The sequence below is a fragment of the Lissotriton helveticus genome, chromosome 7, assembly GCF_964261635.1.
Source record: "Lissotriton helveticus chromosome 7, aLisHel1.1, whole genome shotgun sequence".
NCBI lineage: Eukaryota > Metazoa > Chordata > Amphibia > Caudata > Salamandridae > Lissotriton > Lissotriton helveticus.
This window is the reverse complement of record NC_136068.1, coordinates 843,055,769-843,080,049: the sequence shown is the minus strand read 5'-3', so window position 1 is coordinate 843,080,049 and position 24,281 is coordinate 843,055,769. Positions and strand designations below refer to the sequence as shown.

General features: G+C 49.3%; 1 protein-coding gene across 3 annotated transcripts in view; it reads left to right on the top strand.

The window, feature by feature from the left end:
* The window catches only part of SLC23A1 (solute carrier family 23 member 1), a 447,395-nt gene that overhangs the window by 401,133 nt on the left and 21,981 nt on the right, over positions 1-24,281 (top strand). For all 3 annotated transcript variants that reach the window (XM_078653352.1, XM_078653351.1, XM_078653350.1), the window contains one exon: positions 14,116-14,245. In XM_078653352.1, the coding sequence (XP_078509478.1) occupies positions 14,116-14,245 (130 nt within the window). The remainder of the gene's footprint in view (positions 1-14,115; positions 14,246-24,281) is intronic.

Here is a 24,281-nt window from a genome sequence, read left to right as displayed (position 1 = left end):
TTTCAAACCCCTATTTACTGGTGGGGTTCTCCTCAGGACCGGAAAGGTTCTTGAGTCACCTGTCGAATGATCAAACGGTGAAAGAGTAGATTCCAAACTCGAAATTCAAATGTATTTCCAAAGGAAGAAGTGCTCGCGGGGGCCGCTAGAGTAATGGCTTCTAACTCGCTGGCATCTTCGAGTTTCACCTTGTTATTTGAGAGTGGCTGAGCCACCGCGATGGAGAAAAGGCGTCCGTCCGTCCTTCACTCGGGTTTGGGGAGAGATGTGGTCACTCTGTTTTGAATTGTGACTTGTACAGACTTTAGAATTGTAAATCACGAAAGGATCGTTTCCATTGATTTACTACCGATACGTGGACCTATTGTTTTTGTTCTTTTACATTTAGGTCATATTGTGTGAATGTGTTTTGTATGACTGAATGGCCAAGCATGTATGAAGTGTGTAAATGTTTTATTGTGATTTATGTTCGTTGATGTATATATTGTATATAAAATTGTTTGTATTTCCATGCACTAAAAATAGTGTTATAATAAGTGAAAAAATTCTATAAAAGAGAATAAATCTCGAATGTTGCTATATTATAAGCGGGTTGTTTTTGTTACATTCAAAACAGCTACTTTGGTAAATGATTTGTTGGTAAACTGAAATTCTCAGCATTGGTACTTGTTTTGTTACATATACTTTTAGAAAGTTAGCATTTGCTTGCCTAACCATTTCAGCCCGCCTCTGCTTGGATGTGTATCTGACTGTCTGGGTTGTGTGAGTGACAGGGCTGGGGGATGACAGGTGGTGAATGGAAGGATTACACCTTAGTGGGAGGTAGGAGTTTCCCTGGACTCTTCATCAGGCTGTGCTCTGCCACCACAATGCTGGCTCCGCCCCCCTGGGGAGCGACTGATGACTCAGCCTGCACCTGGCCCAGGAAGGGCGAAGCACTGTCAACAAGGTACTCCTGGCTGACCCTGTCCCCACAATGCTGGCTCCGCCCCCCTGGGGAGCGGCTGATGTGCCTGTCCTCACACTGAATGCAGAAGCCAGAAGTACCCACCACAAGTGCTCAGAGGCTGTGAGCAGTTATGCAAAGGCCCCCCTGGCCTGTAAGAACAAAATAAACTGTGTATAAAAGTAGGAGCCCTGCTCCTTGTAAATTAGAATCCTGTTTTACCACGAAGGACCTCTACCCGACTAGAAGGAGAAGAGACGCTGGGAGGACTGGCCTGCTGCTTGCCTTGCTGAGAAAGGAGAGGAGAAGACTTGCTGAGAAAAGACTTTGCTTCTTTGTGCTTTAAACATTCTCCAAGGGCTTGATTGAGCTTGCCCCCTGATCTGGACCCCAGGACTAGTGGGTCCTTGGTGCTTTTGCTCGTCTTGACTTTCGAGCCGTGTGTGCTTCCCTGCTGGAGCCAGACTGCGCCCCTCATCGCCCCTCCTAGGGCTGTGGCACTCGGGAGCTTGCCAGCCTCTGCCCTGTGAGAGCCTCGCTCCGATCGGAGTCGCTCTCTGCCCCCAGGCTTGGCTTCCTGCTCCTCTGCCCCTTTGCCTGCTACTGGAGTGCCTTGAAGCGCTCTCCCCCCTTCCGCCGGAATTTCCTCTGTGGATTGTGATCCACGCCGGGTCGACAGCTGCACAGTCCGTGCCCTGTGACCCCGCTTCGCAATTCCCGAGGCTTTGCCAGGCCGCGCCGCCCCGCTGAGGAGACCCCCCCGCACCGTCGTGCCGAGGGTCGCGGGCCGCGCCTGCCTGCCTGCACACGCCCGCTGGCGTCAAAGATCCGAGAGTGCCCCCGTCGGAGTCGCACAAGCCGGTGCCGACTCTCGCCAAAGAAGAAGAAGAAGTGCTCATCCAATCACCACCGGGCCCGGGGCCTGCAACTCCTTCTTTCCCCATCATCGCTCCCTGCCTGGGAGCTGCGCAGAGAAGCCTCCGTGTGCCCGGAGCCCCCACGGGTGAGTCAGAGCTGAGTGCTCCGTCAGTACTCCCCGTCAGGGACCCCGAGCTTCCTCCTACCTGCCGCTCTGCTCCCAGAGCCCTCCCGCACCGCTGGGCCGGCCCGCATTTGACTCTGTCCTCGAGCCGAGAGGAAGAGCCGGGGCCGGCACAGGCGCGCTCACGCCCGATGCGTGAGCCGCGGTAGGGGCTGTGTCAGTTTCCCCGTAGAAAGCAGGAGAGGCGCTGCAAGGCACGCCGAAGGCCGGGGAGGGTCCCAAAGCCCCAGAACAAGGAGAGACTATCTTTTAAAAGGAGAGAACACTGAGAGAACTATTGAAATTAGGAAATTTACAACAAAAGCGCATTAACAAAGAAATCTCCATTTTTTGAACTGCAACTAAGAAGGAAAGTGCCTATTTTCCACCTGTGGTGCTACTGAAACGTTATTTGGTCTTGTGATAAGTCTGCTGAGATACATATATATATTTTTACATAAAGAAGCGTATTTTTTATATATTCACAGCCTGGTGTCCATTTGTGGGGGGATTGGTATATTTTACTGTGTGTGTGATTACAAATGCTTAACTGAATAACGCCTGAAGAATAGCCTTGGCTGCTCACGCCACGCACCTAGAGGGTGAGCAAGGGTAATCTAAGGGGTCATCCTTCGCCCTGACTTAGAGGAGAGGGTCCCTGCTTGTCACAAGTACATACTTGCGCCAACCAGAGACCCCCAATTCTAACAGAGGCCATCGTGCGGACGGTGTCTTCGGTGCTGATCGGGGTCCAGGCGCGGAGGATGGTGGTGGGGGGCGGTGGTTCGGTCGTGGCGTGCGTCGGTTGAGTGCTGAAGCTGTTGTGTATGTCCGCGATCTTGTTGTAGAAGTAGGAGGCGAGGGAGTTGCAGAGGTCTTGTGAAGGGGTGATGTCGTTGTTTCCGGCGTTGGGGTTGGAGAGCTCTTTGACGATGTTGAAGAGTTCCTTGCTGTTATGTGCGTTGTTGTCCAGTCGTTCCTTGAATGCAGTTTTCTTGGTGGCGTGAATCAGTTGGTGGTGTTTTCGGGTGGCGAGCTTGAGGGCAGTCATGTTGTCCGGTGTTGGGTCTCTGCGCCAGGCTTTCTCGAGGGCTCGGCAGTTCCTCTTGGAGCTCTTGAGTTCATCGGTGAACCATGGGGCTTTCTTGCTGCCGGGTTTGCTAGGCGGGGTCTTCAGAGGGGCGAGGTCATCTGCGCAGTTGCTGATCCACTTTGCGAGGTTGGTGGCCGCCTGGCTGGGGTTCGTTGCGCCGGTGGGAGGGTTCTTGCTCAGTGAAGTCGCGAGCTGGTCGGCTGTGATCTTGTTCCAGCTTCTGCGTGCAACCTGTTTCTGGTGGTGGTGGATCGTGGTCCTTCTGAAGCTGAAGTGGACGCAGCTGTGGTCCGTCCAGTGGAGTCTGGTGGCGTGGCTGAAGGTGATGTCCTTGCTGGATGAGAACACGGGGTCGAGTGTGTGTCAGGCGTAGTGGGTGGGGGTGGTCACCAGCTGCTTGAGTCCGAGGTTTGCGAGGTTGTCCAGCAGGGTGGTGGTGTTGCGGTCGTTGTTGTTCTCCAGGTGGAAGTTGAGGTCCCCGAGGAGGATGTAGTCGGCGGAGGGGAGGGCGTGCGGGCTGATGAAGTCGGCGATGTCTTCGCTGAATTGTGTGCGTGGTCCTGGGGGTCTGTAGATGAGGGTGCCTCTGAGGGTGGTCTTGGGGTTGATGTGGATCTGGAAGTGCAGGTGTTCGGTGGGCGAGAGGGTGTCGTCGGTGTTGGTCGTGATGCGGATGGTGTTCCTGTGGATGATGGCGATGCCTCCTCCTGTCTGGTTGACGCGGTCCCTCCGGATGATCTTGTAGCCGTCCGGGATGGCGATGGCGATGTCGGGCGCTGAGGAGGCGTTCATCCAGGTTTCCGTGAGGAAGGCGACGTCCGGGGCTGTGGTATCGAGCAGGTTCCAGAGCTCGACGGCGTGTCTGTGGACGGAGCGGGTGTTGAGCAGGATGCACTTCAGGTGGCTGCTGCTGGTGCTCGTCTTGGTCGGTGCTGGTGTAGTGTAGGTTCGGATGCAGGTGAACTTGCAGGAGTGGCAGCAGAAAGGTCCGTGGGTGCGCCTCGGGGTGGCTCGGTAGCAGCCAGGGATCCGGCCGGCGTTGAGTGCATTGAGCTCGGTGGCGTCGTAGGTCCGGCGGGTGGGATGGTGTCTGCGGGGGCCAAGGGTCCTGGCACTGGGCGCGGTCCAGGCGCGGACGAGCGCAGACGGGCTTGCCTTAGGCGCGCCTTCGGCGCGCCAGCGGCGCGCCCGCTGCACGGCCTCGAAGCGGCCGCCATATATGGGTAGCCGGGGAGGAGGGGTCAGCTGGGAGGCGGGTGGCGGGAGGGTAAGCGGGGCTAGGGAGAAGCGGCAGGAAAAACAGGCGGCGAGGCCAGAAAACGACAAGGCCCAGAAAAGACGAAAAAACAGGCGAAAAAGCGGAAAAAAATAGGCAAAAGAAGAGGCGCTCTGGGGGCACTCACACAGGGTACACGGAGGAAGAGGGGTCAACAGGCAGCAATAACAATAACAGTAACGGCGCTTTGGGCACTCACACGGGATACACGGAGGAAGAGGGGTCAGCAGGCAGACAAGGAGCAACAACGGCAATACGGAGAGAGCAGCGGAGAAGGTAGCAAGGCAGCAGGCAAAGGCAGGTGAGCACTGGTGGCGCTGCAGAGGAGGGGGAGCGACCTACCCTGAGTTCAAGGGTCGCTACCTCTGCCTCGCAGCGGCCGACATATATGGGTAGCCGGGGAGGAGGGGTCAGCTGGGAGGTAGGTGGCGGGAGGATAGGCGGGGCTAGGGAGAAGCGGCGGGAAAAACAGGCGGCGAGGCCAAAAAACGACGAGGCCCAGAAAGGACGAAAAAACAGGCGAAAAAGCAGAAAAAAATAGGCAAAAGAAGAGGCGCTCTGGGGGCACTCACACAGGGTATACGGAGGAAGAGGGGTCAACAGGCAGCAATAACAATAACAGTAACGGCGCTTTGGGCACTCACACGGGATACACGGAGGAAGAGGGGTCAGCAGGCAGACAAGGAGCAACAACGGCAATACGGAGAGAGCAGCGGACAAGGTAGCAAGGCAGCAGGCAAAGGCAGATGAGCACTGGTGGCGCTGCAGAGGAGGGGGAGCGACCTACCCTGAGGTCAATATAAACAAAAAAAACACTTACCTCTTCATGGCTGCTTTCTCTCCTCTGTCATTGCTTTTCTTCCTGTCGAGTCCAGGAAGCAGGAAGCACACAGGCTTTCCTAAGCCAAACACAATGCTGCTGTCAGCAGTGTTGTGATTGGTCTATGCGCCGTGGTTTGGCGCTCAGATGGGGTCTGGGAGCCAGTGCATATTCTCCACCCAGGCTGGATATTTAATACAGCCTGGTGGAGAACATGCTAAGTGCACATTACTGTTTGGCCAACCCAAGACGGCCGTTCAAACTGGCATGCGGACTTATTGTGCAAAAACCACTACCCCTCCCAGGCTGTGATACCAGCATTACCCAACCTCATAGCTACGAAAACAAATGATAATAACGATGTTATTATAATTTTATTTTTCCTTAGCAGAGGAGCTGCCCCTGAGGGCTTGGCTTGGTAACCTGAGTGGTGATGGGAAAGCACAAGCGATGCCGATCCCTGTGGATGCTAGCACCTATGACAGGACGCGCCAGCACCCTGGAAAGAGGAACGACTCCTCCGACTTTCTGTGCTTTGTCTATGCAGCTAGGTGGCAGCCAACTCACCACATAGCTGCTCAATACGTTAGTAACCTAGTTTGTCACTGTTGTGGGTTACAGAGGTTTCTCTTGTACCAGTCCAGTTTTCGGAATGGATTTCATTCATGTCATTTCTTCGTTTCCACTGATTCATTCTGATAAACTGCTCTTCCAAGCCATACAGAGATTCAGAAATTCTCATTCTATTAAGTATGTTTAGGTTTGATACATTTATGATCATTGTTAATGCCACATATTTTTTCAGGCTACCTTAAGTAGCATGCAAGATAAGACACATTAACACAAGCAGGATATGCATTGTTGTACAAAATCTCTTGTACACCAACCTGTAGGTCATTGATTTCTCACTGTTCCACTTGACCCAATGTGTTCACTGGCATCTGCTAATTCTCGCAAATACATGTTTAGAGGGGTGAACATTCTTCCTCTTAGAACACCCTTTTTAATCACTTTTTCATACGACTTTCTCCAAACATGTCTTTGGATCTCACCTTTCTGTAGGGTCTTCAGTGAGGAGAGTATCTCTCCGGGAAAGAAAAGAACCGGCCGAGAAGCAATTGTGGCTGTTGTTACCCGTATGTGAAAGTGTCTCTCCAGAACAAATGCCCTGACACTTTCTGCAGCCTTTCTGTTCACTGTCCACTGTGTGAACATACTCTTGGTGTAAAGATCTTTATATGCCTCATTCTCTCTATCTTCATCTTTCACATCATTGGGGTGGTCATTCCTTTTAAATGAACTGGGAGCGAACCCCCCTGTGTTACCTTTTGCATTCTGGGCATAACTTCCTCCAGTAAGGTTATATTCTGTGGCATAAAAGTGACCTGTTTAGGTAATTTGCATTTCACCAAATGTTCTAGTGGATTCCCTGAAGCACGACAATCTGTGCATTATATTTTGAGGTGAAAACCATGTGCTAATGAGTGCGTGACATCTGAGTTACAAAAGATCCTCCCACACATTGTTGGGATGGAGCAAGGTCCCCTGTGTGGTTCTTGAGAGCATGCACCCTGACCTCGGTTCATTGCAGCTAGCTCTGTAGATCGATGACCACCCCCCCCCCCCCCCTCAGCACTACCACCAGTCATGCATGTGCACTGGAGGTCTTCCGTGACATGGATGGTAACCCAGAGCGGGGCTCTGAGGCTTGGAGGTGAGCACCGTACGGAAGAACCGTACTGAGCACGACTAGCATCACCTGCCAGGCTGTGGAGTGCTCACAGTGGGGGCAGAGCGAAGATCGCACCGGCAGGACAGGTCATTTGAACAGTTTTTGTCAGGGAGATTGGATTACTGGTTTCTCCTGCACTTTTTAAATTGATCTGTCACTCCCTTGCAAGCGGGTCCTACACCCATCCAGGTGCGACATGAATGGCACATGTACGTACATTACTTCTGTGTGTGAGGGTGGGTGGAGCTCTGTAGGAGCGGCTCCTCCACTAAGGCGGAGGGGCGTCGTCCCACTGCTTCGCAGCAGTGAAGTAAAGGAAACATAAAATGATAACTCGCATTATCATTTATCTTTTATGTTTCCTTCTTTTGCAGCTTTGCGTTTGGGTGGTACTGCGCCGACGAAAGAGGAGCAGGGGAAGAGTGATTTGCCCACTCCTAAGTGCACTGGACTGTTTGGCCGGCCCGATAGGGCTGGCCAAACATTCATGCGCACTTCGCATCTTCTCAATGCAGGAACATGCCAAGGCCCCCAGTTCCTGGCGGAGCACCGATCCACAGTCTCAGACTAATCACAACGCTGCACTGCAGCATTGTGAATGGCAATTGGGAGGCTGCAAGCCGGGTGCTTTCTGCTGCTTCCTGCATCCTGCTGCAGGGCCGGAGTCAGTAAGAAGAGGACGGAGGAGAGGTGACGGGCACAGGTAAGTGGACCCTTCCTCAACCCCCTGCGCCTGCCCCACCACCCGGGTCCGCTAGCAGCCACTACTGGAGCTATGGGACCCCTGTAGAACCCCAGGCATGCATGCAGATTGCAAGGCTCCTCCAGCTATCCAAGAGATCCTTTGCGGTAGGTCAAGCTTTTAGGTGTGGTGCGGGGGCACACATGGGGTTTACTATGTCCTTTTCCTGCTCCATTGCCCACTGGCCACAGGTCTAACAGGCAGATAAGTGGAACAACCTCCATTTGTTCTGGATTGTCGTTTTGGGTCTCCTCTGACAGGAGATGCCTAGCTCTACCCCACCTACTTGCTTGTACCTAACAACATGGCTGGACCGGTCCGGGAGAATAATGCACAGTTGCAACGTACAACACAGGGAAACAGCTTAATACTGGAAAGGCCAGGAGATCCGCCTGGAGAACACTACAATAATGATCTTCCCGGACTACAGCCAGGAGGTCTCGAAACAGCACCGCTCCTTCGACGCTGTGAAGGCGAAACTGAGATCACTGAACATTAAATACATGCTCCTCTTCCCGGCCAAGCTGAAGGTGATATATAAGGACAAGTCTATCTTTTTTGCCCATCCGGAAGACGCGTGGCAGTGGTTAGAGGAGCGCCCTATCTTGAACAGTAGGGAGACGGCCAGTCGTGACGCAATGGACAGAACAGTGAGGGAAGGATCGAGCTGGGAGCGGCCGAAGCCGCAGCGACGGAGGATACGGAGGACCCAACACACAGTCTCGGCGACGCCATATAGGACTCGAGGTTCGGCGAACAACAGGGGGGGCAGATCGGACTCCACAGGCAAAGACTCAGTGGCGGGCTCGAGGTTCAGCAGTCTGAGGAACGGGATACGCTCCGAGGGAGACGACGTGGAGGGATCGGAAGGCCCCTCATCCGGTGAGGAAGATATGGACCTTGTGGGCGAATCACTACACCCCTTGGTTAAGGAGATCCGTCAGCTGGAACGGGACTCCTCGGGTCCAGACCCGATCATAGACACTCAGGACTCACATTCTTGAAGGCAGGACCGTGCAGCTCGGATGAGATGGCAGCTCGGCATAACGGAGCACGCAAGTTGGCACACCCCCTGCAGTTTGTTTCTTTTGTGTGTTTGAACTAAACACAGTTTAGACTGGGGAGGGATGTGTGGGAGGGCGACTGACCTGCTCCCATGGATGGTTTGGTCCCATGTTGGGGCGCAGCTGGAAGGGGAGGGAGGTGGGGAGGGGGATGGTAGGGAATGTTGGTACTGTTTTTATCCCACGCTGGGGTGTTGGGGAGTTGGGGGGGAAGGGGGGTGGTATCAGTGAGGCAGCAGAGTTCACCCTTGCTACTACCCTGGGCCCAGAGTCCGGTATTCGGCGGTCAGTGTGAAGTGCAATGGCAGGTACACTAACTGAAACAACCCGAGATGGCGCTGGGGTGAAGGCGCTAACCTGGAATGTAAATGGCTTGGGTTCCAAAATTAAGAGGGGCTTGGTCAATGCCTATATTAAACGCATGGCACCAGACATCATATTCCTCCAGGAAACACATTTGAGGGGGAACCATTGTGCTTTCTTAGCACGGGGGCCTTACATAGTCTTAGCGCACGCTGGATACACTAAGGACTCACGGGGCACAGCCATACTCATTAGGAAAACGACACCCTTCACAGTGACACGCACATGGTTGGACCCGCAGGGCACGTTTGCTGGGGTACAGGGGACATGGAAGAGGCGCAGGTACACGTTGCTGTCAGTGTATGCTCCACCCAAACTACAAAACCGGACGATGCAGGAGATCACGAGCATACTGCTTGACACGGCAGACACGGTGCAGATTATGGGTGGGGATTTCAACGATGTGATGTGCACGACTAGAGATAGATCTGGGAACTCCCGGGCAGTGGCTGCAGTGACTGCTTTGGCGCGCAGAATGGACACGATTGGCCTCACTGATGTGTGGCGGTGGCTTCATCCTGTGCAGGCAGCCTACTCCTTTTACTCTGGGGCCCACAAGGTTTTTTCTAGATTGGACTATATATTCACTACACGACAGGAACTCTCGAAGGGGGACTCGGCCGACTATAAGGCGAGGGGTATCTCGGATCATTCCCCGCTGTTTGTACACATAGGACATGGCAGGGGGAGTGGACAGGCACAGTGGCGCATGTCGCCGTGGGACCTACAGACTCCTGGGATTCTAGGGGGCATTAGAGCGGACATCAAAGTCTTTGTGGCGGAAAACGAGGGGTCGGTGCAATCGGGAGTTACGCTATGGGAAGCCATGAAAACTGTGTTGAGGGACCGTTTCAACTCAAGGGTGGGGGAGGCCAGAAGGAAACGCACTGAGGAGGTAGCGCGAGTGGAGGCGAACATCTTGACTCAGGAAGCTGATTACCTCAAATCGAAGAGGGAGGGGCATCTGAGACTTCTGCTGGACACTCAACGGCTATACAGGGAACTAACCACGGACGAGGCGCGCACACAGGCGCTGGCCACCCTCCATCGCCTGTATGATGTAGGCGACAAATCCGGGAAACTCATGGCATGGCTGAGCAGGCGGGAGCAGGCAGCCAGATGGGTTGACGGGATTGGGATACCGGGCCCGGCACGAGCGACGTCAGATGTCGCGATAGCAGAGGCCTTTGCGAACTATTTCGAAGAATTTTATAGGGCCAGGGACCTCGGAGATTGCGGGGTGGTGCAGTCGTTCCTGGGTAGCATGGAAGTGCCGCAGTTAACCCCCGAGGATAGCGAGGCGCTGGAAGCCGACCTATCCATGGATGAAATCGCGGAGGCAGTGGCTGTCCTGAAACCTGGGAAATCCCCGGGACCTAATGGTTTCCCGGTGGAGTTCTTCAAACCGACGGGGGACCTCCTGGCACGTCACTTGAAATCACTATATGCGGGTGCGTTTGACTCCGGTAGTCTCCCGCCAGACCTGGCCCTAGCCACCATAGTCCCGATCCACAAGGAGGGCAAGCCCAGGGAGGACTGTTCTTCCTACCGCCCGATCTCCCTTCTGAACGTTGAGAACAAAATTCTGGCCACCATTCTGGCAAGGCGACTCCGACAGGTCATAACGGACCTAATACATCCAGACCAGTCCGGGTTCCTGCCGGACAGGGCCACTAAACTTAACCTACGGCGCACGCACAACTGGCTCCAGGAAGTCGGTGACAAAAGTGAGCCACACTGGTTCCTCTCGTTGGATGCAGAGAAGGCATTCGATGCGGTCCACTGGCCCTTCCTAATGGGCACTCTCGAACGTTTTGGGTTCGGGCCCAAGTTCCGACATTGGGTGAGTCTTCTATACTCGAGCCCTAGGGCGAGAGTGTGAGTGAATGGGCGAATGTCGAGAGAGTTCGCGGTAGAACGGGGGACCCGCCAGGGGTGCCCGCTGTCCCCACTCCTCTTTACCCTCACGATCGAGATCCTGGCGATCCGCATCCGGCTCAATCAGGAAGTGACTGGCTTTCACTGGGGGGACTCGGCAGCTGACCAGGAGAAGATCTCCCTGTACGCCGATGACGTGCTGCTATATGTGACGAACCCGGCTAGGACACTACCGGCCCTCTTCAGGGAACTAGGCGACTTTGGGGCAGTGGCCGGACACACAATAAATTGGCATAAGTCGATCCTCTACGACCCGCAAGGTGAGCCGCGGGGGGAGTGCCTGCCTGAGTTGCTCGTTCATACTACGGAAGGCTTCCGGTATTTGGGGGTCTTTATCACCCGGGACAGGGGACGCTCCTACGCAGACAATGTGCTTAGGGTGTTGGGGGCAGCGAGGACGGAGATGGATAGATGGAGACCGCTGCTGATCACCATGTTAGGCAGAGCTGCCCTGTATAAAATGATCCTGTTACCGAAGTTTTTATACGCCCTGCAAAATGAGTACTATCCCTTACCAGATGCGACACTGCGGACGATCCACGCTGATCTCCGCTCTTTCCTGTGGCTGGGGAAGCACTCACGACCCTGCAACGCCACCAATATAGTGGGGGAATCTCGCTGCCTAATCTGGAGGCCTATTACTGGGCAGAACACCTTGCCCCGATCAACGAGTGGCTACACGCCCCGGCTGACCATCCCACCTATGCTCTAGAGAGGTCCAAATGGGGCAATAAGACGGTACTACACTTCTTGTATGGCGGGAAAGGAGGCCGCCAGCTCCTACCTGCGACGAAGATTACCTTGATGGCGTGGCGCAGAGCGACAATTAGGATGGGCTGGCATGAACGGCTCACCAGACAGACACCCCTGTGGTCGTGTAGGTGGTTGACAGAGCTGCATAAACTGAAGGGATTCCACAGGTGGGACGACATCGGCATCTCCACGGTGGGAGATGTCATAGCAAAGGGGGAACTTAAAACTTTCCAGACGCTGCAGCAGGACTTTGGCCTCCACAACACCCAATACTATAAATACTTGCAGTTCAGACACGCGTGGGGAGCACAGCACATATCGCTTACCGACATACCCCAGTTTGCACCACTTGAGGGCCGATTACTCCAGGAGCAGATACAGAGGGGGGCAATATCCATGACATACAAAACATTGACGAATAATATGTTGGGAGACTTGCGGGCACTCAGGGCGAGGTGGGAGGCAGATGTGGGCACGATGGAGGACTTGGATTGGGAACTCGCACTCCTGCACCCGAGGGAAGTGGCCATAAAATCGAGGCTCCGCCTAATACAGTTTAAGGTCCTTCACCGGGCTTACTTTGACAGAGTGAGGCTCTCCAGGATGGGGAGGGTGACCGACACCTCATGCATACGATGCCAGCACCAAACAGGCGACTTCTACCACATCATCTGGGGCTGCACTGTGATACAGGAATATTGGGGCGAGGTACTTAGGGAACTGAGTATGGTATTGGAGATGGAGATTCCTAGGGATCCAAAACTGGCGCTTCTGGGACTGTCAACGGAGGTGGACATTACAAGATACCTACTCATTTTCCTGCAGCTGGCTTTGGTAGTAGCAAAAAGAGATATAGCACGAATGTGGGGGGCGCCTGGGAAACCCGACCTGGAGGAATGGAGGAGAGGTCTAGATATGTATATGGCGGCTGAAAGAGTGACCTACAAAGCTAGAGGGTGCCCACGAAAATTTCGAAAAATATGGACTAAGTGGAGGCACTACCACGGACTGGAGTAGGACTGTCCGGAGAGGAAGGTGGGTGGAAGGGAGGATAGCTGGGACACACGTTCGACGCTGATCCCAGCATAGTTGTCTACGGAAGATCCGGGTAGCTGGATGGTATATATTCTATGTCATGACTTAGAGGGGGAGGGAGGCTCGGGGGTCGGGGGGGTGGCGGGGAAGGATGATATGCTGCAGAGGGGGGGGGGGAGAAAGGGAGGGTGGGAAGGGGGGCTTTCGACGGAGGCCTTTCAGTTGATGACGTTTTCAGGAGTTCAGGGGGGCGGGTGGGAGTTTGGGGTGAAAATGAAAAACAAGTTCGTCATGCTCAAAGATATGTAACTGACTATTAAAAAGTTGCAGAATATCGGGAAGAGCGGAATGTTGACGCTCCCCCGAGTTGTTTTGTCTCCTGTACCCATGATCCGCCTGATGCAACAATAAAAACAAATTAAAAAAAAAAAAAATACTGGAAAGGCCAGGGGTTCATTTAGTCAAACAACTGGTGTTTTCAACAACTGCTCAATTACTGCAGACGTGCTTTAAGAACACAGATCGCAGCTGCAAGGCTGGAGCTAATTTGGTGGTATAAAGATCACGTCCGGCAAGTATGTCATGCTAGGATGGCATGGCAGAATGGTCATCACTTAGGTAAGCCCTGGGGATGGATTAGTAAAGTGTGAGTCCTTTCAGAAGTCACATAGCAGACGTCCACCACATACAGTGAGGCTTCTCTTTGCACAGGGAGAACATTTATTTTCGAAGACTTCTGTTGAGGACCTCCATGGATACCCTGAACCAAAGGAACACCGAAGAACATTGTGTTTGAGTGACGTTTTTGTCCTAGGCAGCCAGTCGGATGGCATTGTATCAGCATCACCTCTGATAAAGGCTGCTTGCAATGACAGACTCTGCAGCGACACCTCCATTGGGAATGCCATTGCTGCCATCAAAATGGGACGGGACCACTTTTTTTCCAATGTCTATTTACTGCCTTAGTCACTACAAAGAGATCATTACTATACTTTGACTTCCATGTATCTTGATCTCTGATCTATGGTATTCTATTACACCTAAACTCAAAGCAAACTGCTCTGTAGACATGGATGGTCTTATTACAAAACTAAAAAATAGATAAGCTTCAACTGATGGGGTGCTTTACTCTTCGTCTACCTTATATTAAGACTGTGATTTGCAATATAAAGTAAAAGAAAAGAGAAAAAGAGGATAATTAAGTTAAGAATATAGAGACATATCTTTATTTTTTGCCAATGCTTACATGTATAAGAAGTATACGGTGAATGTCTCTTGTGCAACACAAATATTGTAATATTGGTTTCTGATAAGCAATTTTTATTTTTTCAGGTAGGCAGTAGAAGAGTGGTGCAGTACGGTGCTGGAATCATGTTTGTTTTAGGAACTGTGGGCAAGTTCACTGCTCTCTTTGCATCAATCCCTGACCCTATACTCGGAGGAATGTTTTGCACATTATTTGGTAAGCCGTTCTACAATGTAGTCTGTTTCACAAATTTCAAATACATTGTACCAACTGAATCACACAGTAGAGAACTGTGCATTGTTTGTGTGGCCAATCTAGTCATTTATTTATTTATGTTAGTGTTTTATATCAAAACAATTTGTCAGCTTTCACCTGTTTCAGAGCTAAGACAATTAACAATTGTGTGGTGGTGGTGGAAATAACTTGGTAGCAATGCTGTTCTTGTGGCCGAAGTAATTATATGGTTAGCTTCAGTAACTGGAAGTAAGTTACAAAAAATTCTAGATGTTATTTATTATTGATGTGAGACTAAATAAATGCAAACTTGGAGGTACAACGCACATTCATTCATTAATTTTTAATTTAGTCCATAAACTGAGTTTCCCATCATTTTAGTTAAATCTTCAGAGACTCGATGACAATTGTGAACTACAAAAAGAAACATTCCAAAGGAGCTTGGAGACATCTACCACAGACAAGACGTGTTTTGCAGCCAAAGACCTAAAAAAGAAACTTGGCAGAAAAACACATGTTCAAAAACAACAGTTGATGGACAGAATGCAGAACAATGTCATACATTCACCCCAGTACAGAGATCTGGGCCTAAATCCATTGTTTTTTTGCTCACCATGCCATTCCAGTTTGAACCCAGCCATATGCAAATCATGGGAACAGTCCAGCCCGAACTGCCAAGCCAGGTCCTCCCTGGACTGGAAACAAGCATCCTAGGAACGGTTTCGGGCTATCAGCCCTCATCAGCCAGGATAGCTTGATTCCAGTGGCATGGTTGAGCACGGGACTCTCGTCTGAGCAGGCCTTCATATGAGCATGGACCTCCATACACTTCCTTGCTGGTGCTTCTTGGAGGGCTAGCAGATTTGAAAGCAAGGGCTGAAGCTCAATGCTTCTGGAAGGAGACTCTGCCTAAGCCCTTCTTGAATGTGGCCCCTTTTGTTAGCCATAACCTATGAAGGCTGGAGCTGACATTTTGGGATTTTCAGAATGAACCCAAAACTGTTCAAGTTTTACTAAATCTCTTCCAAAAAATAGATTACTGCAGTTCTGAAGGAGTATGATTTAACCAATCATTCAGATATGCATATACCGTAGTCCCTTGAAAATGGAGATGAGACTCGATCAGAGCCACTACTTTTGTGAAGATTCTCTGGCCTCACCTCAGAACAAACGGCAAACCTCTGAACAGGCAATGTTGATCCTGAATGCTTGAAAGATGATTTCTGGAACTTGGAACAGTGCCTTCTAAAAGAAGAGGAGTGCTTTTGTTCTTTAAGCATACGGTGCAATCAGTCATCGATTCATGACAAAAAAGACAGCAACTTTTGAATGGCATTTGAGTGCAGCAGACTTTTGAGCAGCATCCATTTTCCATTCCTTCAGGTAAAGTTTGCAACTGAGTCACCTCTCCCTAATCCTGATGCCCTCACTACATCAACGACAATGTCCAATAAAAATATCCACTTCTCTCTCCATTCATTCCAGTAGATCAGAACATTCTTTACCATCCTGAACTCGGCTATAAAATCTGAAAGTAGAGTTTGTGAGGTATATCCACCATAAAAATGTAGTGCTAAGTGTGATATTGAAAAAAAGTTATTTTCTGCTGGCTCCGTAATGACGCTTTCTTATGCCACTGACGCTAAACCCACAAGACCGGCAAATTCTGACTCCACGTGAACTGTACCAGGCAACTTAGATCCCATACCTTCAAGGGGTAGCGAAAATTTTGAAGATTAATCTTGTCAAGATCTTTCCATTTTTGCAATGCTACGTCTAGCACACATTGATGAATTGAAACCCCAGTGGCTTCAAGCACCTTCTGAAAATGTCATAACAATGTCACTTAAGAATACTAGGGTTCTCAGCAGCCGGAGATCCCTTACTGTCCTTCGCATTACCAATAAGTCTGGAAGCGTGTCTTGAGAAATATACTTTCCCCTTTGGTCAGTGTAAGAGGCAGATTCTTCACTGCCATCAGAACTAGACTCAACACATTAAAATTGTGTAGCTTTACACTATTATCAAATGAGTTCTTCTCCAAAGAATGCAACGTTAAATGAGTCTCTTAATCCATTCTTCCTCATCCTTCCTCTTGTCATGCCCTGTCCTCTTAGGTGAGAGGTCCTCGAGGAACTTAAAGAAGATGTTGAAACATACCTCCTGTTATGTGAGTGTTTCCCTAATGTGATTAACAGAAACAGGGTTCAGCTGTTGAACATTGCAATCCTTTGAAAGCATTCATCAAAAGCAGTCTCTAAATAACTTGCTTCTCGAAGGTCAGCAGAATAGCCAAACTCTTTAAACTCCCCCAAACTTACCTAATGGTGCATGCCAAATGTATTGCCCCTGGGAACCGTTGCCCTCCTCACCACACCGCTCTGCCAAAGCAAAAGTACACACCTGTGCTGTAGCATCTTCCTATCATGCGGGCTGCAAATCAGAAGTCTACAAAAACTAAAAGCAAAGACGAGAGATCACATGCCCGGTAAGGACCCAAATTATGCCAACCGGCACACAAATTAAATAGACAGACGCTTACTACAAAAAAACAGATTCTATTTCGAATTCCGTATCTGCATTGTAACCTAATTACCCCGCAATCTCCATATCGACGTACTTCCTCGTCAAGAACAAGGAAGTATAGGAGAGATACTCCTCTTACCTCTGGTAATCTTCGGAAACCAGCCCATCGATTCAAGCAGAAGTGGCTATACAGCCAGGGATCCCTTCAAAATACTCAAAATACTCCCCCAGCATGCTGCTTCCACAAAGGAGTTCTAATTCACCCCCAAACTGGCAGAGAAAAACACCGGCACCCATACTGAAGACAAAGATAGGCAGAGGTCTCTATCAGTGAGTTCTGCATATCAGTCAAGACAGAAACCAAAACAGGAGGATGCTGGAAATACTAGCCCAATGATGGCGCCAGTATAGGATAGATGAGTGTTAGACCTGGCACCATTGGCGTGGGTCTCCCTTCGATTTTTGCTGTTGCCTCATGTATTTTTGCTGGTATTAGATGCTTTGGGCACTGTGCAACTGCTATTCAGTGCCACAGTGCAAGTGCTCCCTATTGTAAATTGATTTATTAATCAGTGGTTCAATGTTTGGCTATTTGGTTTACTTGTCAGACCCTAGTCTAGTGCACAGAGTGTGCCCAGGGTGTGTAAATCCAAATGCTGGTGGTGGGCTTGCAGCACCGGTTGTGCCACCCACAGAATTAGCCTTGTAAAATGTGTCTAAGGTCTGCCTTTGCAGAGCCTGTGTGCAGGCTGGTACTGCCACACTGACTGGGCAAGTGCACCCACTTGCCAGTCCCTAAACCTTCCCTTTTCTTCATATCAGTCACCCCTATAGTAGGCCCAAGGGCATGGTGCATTGTAAGTATAAGGTAGGACATGCCCTGGTGTATGTAGCATGTCCTAATAGTGAATTACAGCCATTTTCGTTTTCACTATTGCAAGGCTACCTGCTCTCCAAGGGCCAGAATGGGCTGTTAGAATATTACATGTTTATAATCATAACTGTCTCACAGAACATGGTAGAAATTCGAGTTTAGTATGTCTGAACTCAGAATGATAAAATACATGTTTTAGTGAAGTTGGTTTTAACATTCTGTGTTTGCAAATACCACTTTTAGAAAGTAGGTATTAACTTGCCTAACCTTTCAAGCCTGCCTCTGCTAGGTTGTGTATTGCTTTGTCTGGTTTTGTGAGTGACAGGGCTGGGGGAGACAGGATGAGTCAGCCCAGTGGTGAATAGAGAGATCTGCATCTAGATGGGAGGGAGGAGTTGCACCTGATCCTTGAAGAGGGCTGTGCCTGCCTTCCACAATGCTGGCTCCACCTGGGGAGCGGCTGATGTATCTGCCCTGCACACTGAAAGAAGAGAAGGAGTCCTGTAAACAAAGTGCTCCAGGACTGTACTTGCCTTCCACAATGCTGGCTCCACCTCCTGCGGGGTGTCTGATATTTCTTTCCTGCACTGTGAAAGAAAACGAGAAGTCTGGTAAGCAGAGTGCTTCAGAACTGGTTTGGACTGGGCAAAGGCCCCTCTCCCCTCAGAGAACAATGGATTTTGGGGTATAAATATTGGGACCCTGATCCCAAGAAATTAGATCACTTTTGACTACAAGAAGAAACCTTTACTGAGGAGAGGAACTTGAAGAAACTGAGGAGAGACTATTCCCAAGCTGAAGTGCTGCTTGGGGGATTGGTCTGCAGTGGTTGTCTTGCTGCCACAGGAAGGAGAAAGGAACTTTGTGTACTTTGCTTTCAACTTGTGAAGGATCTCCAAGGTCTTGGAAAAGAGCTTGCCTCCTGCTGAAGTCTCAGGGACAACAGACTTCACCCCCCAGCTCCCCAGAGTTCTTTGGAAGTTCCTGCTGCTGTTTTGGGCCTTCTGAGGAACTGCGTGTCGCAAGGAGCTGGAAGCGCGACTCATCGAGGAAGAAGCGTGTCGCCATCGCTGTGACTGCCGTAGCAATTCCGAAGGAGGGTGTCACCGCTAGAACTGTCGCATTGCACCGCATCGAGAGAACAGTCTTGCAACGAGGTCGGACCGTGTCACCGTTGCTGTGCCTGCCGTTGCAACTCCGAAGGAGGGTGTCGCCGCTGGAACTGTCGCGTGGCACCGCATCGAAGAAGCGCCTCGCATCCCGTAGAAGCTCGCCACCGTCGGATCTGCTGCTGTCGCATCGTGGATGTCGCCCCTGTAGTTGTCGCATTGCGTGGAAGCTTCACTCATCGTGGGAGAAGAGTGTCGCAGTTGGAACTGTTGCCATCGCATCGCTGAATCAGGGTGTTGCCGCTGCAGTCCACGCATCGAACCGAGAACTTTCACATCCCCGGAGAAGCATTCCACATCTGGAAGATCTTCACGTCTTTATTTCTTTGTACTTGAACTTTGCCGCATTTCCCTCGCTGCGACATTGCTTGTCGTGGAAGCGCAATGCAACCTAAGGTACATTGATGCAAAGTGTCACAGCTTAAGAACTGAACTAAACTAAGCTAAATCTATCATCTTAAAGTAACAGCATTGTGTGTTTTTGTCATTTATGGTCTTGTGGTAACTCTATATAAAGTATACTTATTTTTTATGTAAAACCTTGTGTGGGGTCCATTTGTAGTGTTGTCACTGGGTTACTGTATGTGGTCACAAATGCTTTACACACTGCCTCTGAGATAAGCCTGTCTGCTAGTGCCAAGCTACCAAGGGGGTGAGCAGGGGTTATTTTAGGAGTGTAATCCCCTTATCCTGACTAGAGGCAAGGGTCCCTATTTGTCACCTACCTGTGCCAACTAGAGACCTCCAAATCTAACAATGAGGCTGGCATTTTAGCGCTCCTGATGTTTCCTATCTTTGAGTAAGGGTTCACTTCAGAAGTAATGAATAGGGTAAAGATGAAGGAAATAAAGGTAATGCGACATGAAACCGGTTATTGTAATGTTTTTCCTGCCAGTATTGTGAACTGGTCCAGAGAAATTCTTGCAACAGCAAACCAATACCTGCAGAAATGCAAGAAAACAGCAAAACTGCAACAGAGGCAAATCCTGGTGTAAAGTAGAACAAAGAGTTAGGGAGGCCACCAACGCGCTCAGTTGCCAAGCAATATAAATCTGGAAGTGCAGCCTTCTTATATTGTTCTGCCCACCATGAGCCAGAAAAGGAGTATGGTCGCCATTTGGATAGATATGACCTCTATTCCCTACACAGTGAAACTTGCCATCTTGGAGTGGAATTACATCAATGCTTGCATGCATGCTTCCCCAACCTCCCTCTCCCAGGTAGCCATAAATTCCATGTTACCTTCCCATCAGTGGAGACTCATCCTTATGGGCTTCAGGGCAAAGCTCTACTTGTTTTCTGGCCTGATTGTATTATTTGTATTAAAATTATATTGAGCGCATTATTCCTATCAGCATCAAATCGCAACCACCGGAGAAAAAGCTGGCGAAAGAGGCTAAGGTCACGGAAGGGAGAATAGTCAAGTTTTCAAATATTTACAGAAGGCCATATGAAATATTAAACTAGCAATGTGAATTGGCAGTGTGTTCCACAATTTAGCCGCTGCTACAGAAAAGGTGTGACCACCCCGTCTGGCCTTCCAGAACCTAGGGGTGTTCATCTTCCTCAGACTGGAAGATCTCAGCTATCTCTAGGGAGAGTATCAGTGAAATACTGACCTCAGGGGTAACAGCCCCTGGAGGTGCAGCACCTGATGGACCATACAGCGCACTTTATTGAAGGTAAGATCTTTGTCAAAAATTACTCCTAGGTTTTCAGCGGAGACAACTGGAGTAGGTAAGGGGCCACTTGTCTCTAGCCACCACAGCTCTGACCACACCGAATGTTGTGCCACAAATACCAGGCTCTCTGTCTTTTCAGACAGATCTCCTTCATTCAGATGCTGATATATATCATACAGATTTGGAATTTATCTGCCACTGATAGCATATTGTCAGATATCGAGACGATAATCTGGGTGTCATCTGCCTAGGACAGAACATGAAAGCTGAATGACCGCACCAGTTTTGCTAGTGGGCCACATAAAGAATGAACAAGGTGGGGCTGAGGGAAGACCTATGCGGGACCCCACAGGGGAACTGAAACAGTTCTGCCCTGAAGTCACCACAGCTGATGGTCCGGGTCCTATTTGTAAGAAAGGAACCCTGTAGATCCCGAGCGGTATCCCTCAATCCCGCCTGGCACAATCTTTGCACCAAGCGGGATGGGGGATACCATATAAAATGCTGCTGACAGATCTAGCATTACCAAGATAACCTTGCCACCTTGGTCCTCCTGGCAATAGAAATAACCTGCTGCGGCAACCAGGGCCAATTCGATACTATGACCACTCGGGAATCCATTCTGTGAAGGATACAGACAGAGCTGAGTGGTGTTAAATTTGGCCAATACCTGGTTAATATATTTTTTAAAGATTTTAGCTGGTGCAATTTATTATACCAAGACTGAATAATAGTTTATTATCCACTCTTGGTATAATAATAAACCCACAGTCCAGCAAGAGCCTGAGGTAGCTTCTTGTGACGCTGTCTCATGGATGGAATAGGCTTGTGAAGGTGCCTTCACCAGCCAACAGAGATTATCCAGGGCTGATGAAATCACAGCCCTGGTCACTGGGCCCTGGCACACCTCAGAGCCTCCTCCATATGGGATGCTTTAATCCTCCATCTGTAACGTGCTAAAGCGTTACAGCTAAAGGTAACCATGGGTGCGGCAGACTTAAGCCGTGCAGTGCCCATGGACACATGACAATCACCCTGTCACGCTACCCTTTGCCAGCTAGTCACACAGTGAATTTCAGTTTCATGCTCCAGTGCTCGAAGCAGAAAAGAGCAGGAGTCCAAACGGGACCTGTGGTAAGGTCCCGTAAGGTAAGTAAAAAGCATTTAAATGTTGAAGGTGTTTGGGCGAGAATGTGTGCCTGTGAGTGAGCGTGTGCATGTGGGAGCTTGTATGTGGATCTATGGGTTTGTGTATGTGTGTGTGTGTGTGTGAGAGAAGGTGAGAGCCAGTGAAGGAGGGAGTCTGAGTGAGTATTAGTGATAGGAAGTATGAGAATGATTGAGCATGAACAACAGTGAGTGAGGAAGAATAACAGTGAACATAACTGAGTATTACTGTGTGTGAGATTGAGTGAGTCAAAGAGAGGCTGAGGAAGCCACAGTCTGAGGGATTCAGCAGATAGGAGTGACAGAGTAACTTTGAGCGAGTGAGAATGAGTGAGACTAAGCGAGAATGAGAGCGACTGAGCAGGTCAGATTTAGAACGAGTGAGACTTCATGAGTGAGCGACTGAGTAAAAAAGGGAGTGCAAGTGCGAATGAGAGTAAGTGAATAAGACTAAGTGAGACTGAATGAGAGTAAGACTCAGTGCATGTGAGTATGAGCGAACCCCACCTCCCCCCATCTCGAACCCGCCGAGAAGAAGTTAGGCTTGTTCACTGGTATTCAACCAAATGATTATGCCCCACTACTTTTATAGGTCACCTGCCGCCACTGCTTCCCATTCTGGGATGTACCCCAGGTTCTCCTGTGCACCTTCAACCCTGTGTAGTCTGAGGCACAACCTTTGAAGCTAGTTCTTTTTTGAGTACTGACAGTATTAAAGTGATATACAATGCTTCTACACCCTAAGAACTTAAAGGGGAGGGGATTACTTGTATACTAAAGGGATTACAAGACTATGAAATACTTCTATACCAGAAGAGATCAAAGTGATGTAAAACACTTCTATGCAATAAGAGATATACACCGCACATACTGACATGGCACCGGACTTATATCTAGCTTAATCGATCATGAGCGCAGACGAGGGACAGATGGGAGTGCACAACGCAGAGCCTATTGCTTAGGGGGGCACCACCAGTACATGACTTTCTTGGTAGTGACACTATCGATTACCTGACTTTTCAGGGGGGTACGCTATTAGTGGGAGCTGTAGCCCTAGTCCACATGCACCAATATGCAGCGCTTAGCACAAGAGAGCTGAGAATGACTGCCAGAATATTAATGCTGTTCTCCAACAGTATAAAAACACATCTTATTATCTGGTAGCCAGAAATAAAATATAAGTGACAAACTGTTACCTTGCGATGAAACTGTGTAAATCTGTTGCTAAAGTAAGCTGTAAATGTAACACCTGCCAGTGTTCACCAATGGCAATTACCATGTATGGCTATCTGTGTTATCGCATTATATGACATGACATAGCAAATTGATTAAATTGAATGTATGTGATTCATATTGTCCTCGATGCTTTGTACTATAATTGTTACAATTATGAATGTAAGTAATGCATCTGCTAAAGACCATTGGAAAAACAATACAACAGATTCAAACAAACAATAAGGGATAACACCGCTTATATGCTAAAATGGGTTTAAACCTACAAACCGATAAATGAAAAAATATATGATGATGTCAAAATAAGGTAACACTGCTTGGTTTGGCTTTGTATGTCTCTGCTACAAATCTTTAGCAGTCTGTTGACCAGACCTACTGTTTCTAAGATACATAAAGGGGGTTTTGGGTTAGCATTTTGCTCACGGTTGGGTTACTTTTGTTGTCTATCTCCAGTTGTCTCCTCTTAAGTCAATGATTTTCATCCTTTTTTCTTGTGTTTGGTTTTCACATGAGAATTTCTGTCTTATAGTGTTCTCATTGGTCAACTTGTATCCTTCCACAGCTGACATTGCTTATATTGAGGGAACAACTTGTTTCTTGTTCTTTGAGCACTCCGAATGAGTGATGTATTGTACTTGCTTTCTCCCTTATGTTCTGCTTCCTCCTTCACTTTGAACTTGGTTATCTGCTCCAGTGGCTCTTTGAAGTGAAAACATCTCTTTTAGGCCAACTTTGACAAAATCAGAGCAGTGTTTATTTAGTCTTCATTATAGCCACCATAAAAGTGGAGCAGATCCCAGCTAACTGTACAAAAGGTGACTCGTTGTCCTCTTAACAGTCACGTTAGCTTCATTTTCAGATATATTGATTGTGGTGCACTTTGTAATGTTCATAGCTTTGTTGTCTAACTCATTTGTCTTCTCTTGATTTGACAACTTTTCCGCCTATTGTGTTCGTCACAGCCAGGAACATTTCAGTCTCCTCACAGTGTTCTTAATGGATGAGTGGTACCCTTTCACAGAATACTTGAAGGGACTCTTATTTTTTGTTATTCAGCATTCCATGGGGTGCATTTGCTTCCTTGCTCTCACATCTTTTTTCTCCTTTTTTCACCCCCATTTGCCAGCACATAGTCTTTACCCTCCTTGATGCTTCCTGTCCTGCTTGCCATCCTGCTAACTGCTTCATTTGTTTTATTTAATTATTTAAGCAACATGCTGCTAGGCTGCCCACTTTGTCTTTCGTGCTTAGTGTACAATTTTGTCTGTTTTCAAGTTACCATTCTAACATGGCTGTACGCCATGTTTGAATAGGACAGTACACAAAAAAATTGCTACCAATATAAATTTCATTTAGGGTTCACCAGG